General features: G+C 35.1%; 1 protein-coding gene across 1 annotated transcript; it reads right to left on the reverse strand.

The window, feature by feature from the left end:
* Nucleotides 1–958: 958 nt before the first annotated feature.
* LOC145112748 (uncharacterized) lies at nt 959–3,707 on the reverse strand. Its single transcript, XM_079048881.1, has 5 exons — nt 3,261–3,707; nt 2,965–3,038; nt 2,638–2,888; nt 2,285–2,372; nt 959–2,201 (listed from the first exon to the last, which is right to left on the reverse strand). The coding sequence occupies exons 1-5, from the start codon at nt 3,705–3,707 to the stop codon at nt 959–961; spliced, it is 2,103 nt and encodes a 700-aa protein (XP_078905007.1).
* Nucleotides 3,708–4,058: the final 351 nt, after the last annotated feature.

Genomic DNA, 4,058 nt, shown 5'->3' on the forward strand with positions numbered 1-4,058 from the left:
TTGCAGCTTGCATATGAGGAACTCTAGGATTTGTAACAAACTGACTTAACCTATTCACAGCATAGGTTATATCCGGACGTGTAATAGTGAGATACATCAACCGACCAATCAATCGTCTATAAGAAACAGGATCTTGTAATGGAAGTCCCTCAAAATTAGAAGTTTTGCAAGCAGGCTCCATTGGGTATTGAACTGGTTTAGCTGCCAATTTACATGTATCTTCAAGTAACTTCAAAGTATATTGTCTTTGGGAAAGAAAAATCCCTTGTACAGACCTTGCAATTTCCAATCCCAAAAAATGTTGAAGTTTGCCCAAGTCCTTCAACTTAAATGTGTTGCTTAAGCTTTCTTTAATGACATTAATTTCAGACATAGAAGCTCCAGTTAAGACTATGTCATCAACATAGACTAATAAAGCTACATAAGTTTTGCCGACTCCTTTATAAAAAAGGGAATAATATGCTTTTGATTGGATAAATCCTTGAGAAATTAAGAAAGAAGAAAACTTTGAGTACCATTGGCGAGAAGCTTGTCGTAAGCCATATAGAGATTTCTGTAATTTGCAAACCAAAGTAGTGTTGGCCGAATGAATGTCTGAAGGAGTGTAGCCTTGGGGCAATTGCATATAAACCTCTTCATCTAAATCACCATTTAAGAAGGCATTATTCACATCTAATTAAATAAGAGGCCATGAATTTTGAGCAGCTAAGGTCAACAAAATCTTGACAGTAACCATTTTTGCCACAGGTGAAAATGTGTCCAGAAAGTCAATACCTTCTTGTTGATTGAACCCTTTGGCTACCAAACGGGCCTTATACCTTTCAATAGTGCCATCTGACTTCCTTTTGATTTTATAGACCCACTTTGAGCCAAGTGGTTTTCTATCCAAGGGTAAAGGAACAACAGTCCAGGTGTGATTGGCTTCTAATGCTTGTAACTCTTCATGCATAGCTTTGACCTATTGAGAAGATTGAGAAGCTTCTTTGTAATTCTTGGGCTCAATTTCTAAAGAGATAGCAAGAGTATAAGCCCTGTATTGTGGTGATAAATTGGAATAAGACACAACATCCGATAAAGGGTATTTTGGTCCATTTTCCACAATGATGTTATTTATAAGATTGCAATGATAATCTTGTAGGTAAGATGGTGGTCTTCGTGCCCGAATTGGTCTTGTAGGTTGTGGTGATGGCTCAGGAGGTTGTGATGATGAATGAGATGAAGATGATTGAGGATGTGGAGGCAATGAAGAAATAGGAGAAGAACTAGAAGAATCCTGATATAGTTGAAAAGAATCATCTATATTATATGAATTGGGAATAACTATGGAATCAAAAGGATTGTGAGAAATATTCTTTGATGAATGTGTAAAAGGAAAAATATCCTCCTGAAATATAACATCTCTGGAAACAAAAATTTCTTTTGTTTCAATATCCATCAACTTATAAGCCTTCATGCCCATAGGATAACCAATAAAAACACAACATCTTGCCCTTGGTGTAAATTTATTTCTGGAACTAAGAAGGGTTGAAGCAAAAGCCAAACAACCAAAAGATCTAAATCTTGAAAAATCAGGAGGGCAATTATGTAATTTCTCATATGGAGTAATGAATTTGAGAATTTTAGAAGGTGTTCTATTAATGAGAAAAGTGGAACAAGAAACACATTCAGACCAAAAAGCAGTAGGAACTTTAGATTGAAAGAAAAGGGCTCTAGCAACATTAAGAAGATGTTGATGTTTCCTTTCCACTACTGAATTTTGTTGAGGCCTCTCAACACAAGAAAATTGATGAATGGCTCCTTCCTTGTTAAAGAATTCTGTGAATGCTAACTCTTTAGCATTATCAGACCTAAACACTTTGATTTTGCTATTAAACTGTGTTGACACCATTGCAAAAAATTTTGGAATAATTCCTTGAACTTCAGATTTATGCTTAAGAAAGTATGTCCAAGTAAATCTTGTACAATCATCCACAATTGTAGAAAAGTATTTGAAACCTTTATAATCAGGTACATGATAAGGACCCCATATATCACAGTGAATGAGATCAAATGGTTTATCAGCCACATGATTAAGAGATTCAAATTTCAATCTCTTTTGTTTAGCCAAAGGACACACAGTACAAACATGTTTATTCAAATCTTTATTTGAAAACAAACAACTATCAATGAACTTGAGTTTTTCATTTGCAGGATGGCCAAGTCTTTGATGCCAATGTTAAAGAGACACAACATGAACATGAACTTCTTTAATCACATCTTCAAGCAAATAGAGTCCACTTTCAACCTTGCAGTGCCAATCTGCTTCTTGGTTGAAATCTGTTTCACAATAGCACGATTGTCATAAAATGATGCTTTAATCATCTTGTTTGCAACTAACATGGATACAGAGATCAAGTTCAACTCAAATTGAGGAACATATAAAACATTTTGAAGAACAATATGCTCATTAATCTTAATGTTTCCCATGTATTCTACTTGTATAAGCATATGATTTGGTAAACGAACTTTGGTTCCAAAAATTCTTTTGAGGTTTATGAAAACCTTTTTATTATTACACACATGTCTAGTTGCTCCAGTGTAAAATCCAAATGTTAGATTGGTAATTTCCAGACTCACAAGTAAAATCGTAATGAGTACCTGATTCTTTATCATCAGCAGCAGTAACAGAGTTAATAGAAGCAAGTTGACCTGTAAGAACTGCTATTAATTGTTGACATTGTTGTGTAGTAAGATTAGTAATGGAATCACTTGTATTATCTTCCTTGGTATTGTTGACTGGAACGGAAGTTTGATCAGAAATAGCATTAGCACGTGAATTTCCTTGATTAGAACGATAACCCGGTGGAAAACCATGAAGTTTGTAACATTTTTCAACAGTGTGACCAGATCTTTTGCAATGAGAACAAACTGGAGATGATCGATTCTTTGAAAATGATTTAAACCTTTGATTTGAATTTGAGTTACTTTGAAGTTTGAACATTGAAAGCAATGGGAGAATTATTGATAGAAGGAGTACTTATCTCTCGTTGACGTTCTTCCTGGATCAATAGAGAAAAAATACGATTAACAGTGGGAATTGGATCCATTAGGAGAATTTGTCCCCTAATTTGAGCATACTTCTCATGTAATCCCATCAAGAACATCATGGTGTGTTCGATGTCCTTTGCTCCTCCACAAGTACACAAACCACAGATGCAGTGAACTTCAAAATTAGACAATTATTCCCATAGAACCTTCAATTTAGTGAAATAAGTGCTTACTGAATCATCTCCTTGAGTGAGATTCATCAGATCACGCTTAATTTGAAAGATACGTGGACCATTGCTCTGCTGAAAACGTTCCTTGAGTTCCTTCCAGATTGCAGAAGCAGTAGTCAGATATATGACAGAAGCAGAAATCTCTTTTGACACTGAATTCAAGATCCAGGAAATAACAATGTTGTTATTTCGATTCCAAGCTTTTAAACGATTAACTTCAGTTGACAAAGGTCGTGGTAGATCTCCAGTAACAAATTCAAGTTTGTTCTTCACGGACAAAGCAATTGTCATCGATCGTGACCAAGAGGCATAATTGTCCCCTGTGAGAACCTGATTAACAAGCAATGTACTAGGGTTATCAGAATGATGAATGTAATACGGATCATCAGATGATCTAGCATCATTTTGTGAAGAACTAGGTGTAGAAACCGAAGGAATTGAATCAGACATGATTAGATCTCAAAAGCACAAGAAAAGAGATGAAAAACAGAGTATGAATCACGAAGAGAAAATTGAAGAATCAGTGATTAAGAATCACTGATATGATGAATGCGGAAGCACAGAAGAAAAGTGCTCTGATACCATATTATCAGAGTAAGAACAAGAGAAAAGAACCAAAATGTTCATGTGTATTGAATTCTACTCAATGAATACAGAGAACAATGTTTATATACAAGAAAGACTTAACTAACTACTAACTCATCATCTAACAGCTAACTAATGCTAGTTAAGTTAATTAACTGTGATTAAACTAACTTCTAACTGCCCGGAGTAACCAATTCTAACAGACCCACCATAACA

Source organism: Lactuca virosa, chromosome 5, assembly GCF_052849685.1.
Source record: "Lactuca virosa cultivar CGN04683 chromosome 5, Lactuca_virosa_CGN04683_v6, whole genome shotgun sequence".
In the NCBI taxonomy this organism is placed as follows: domain Eukaryota; kingdom Viridiplantae; phylum Streptophyta; class Magnoliopsida; order Asterales; family Asteraceae; genus Lactuca; species Lactuca virosa.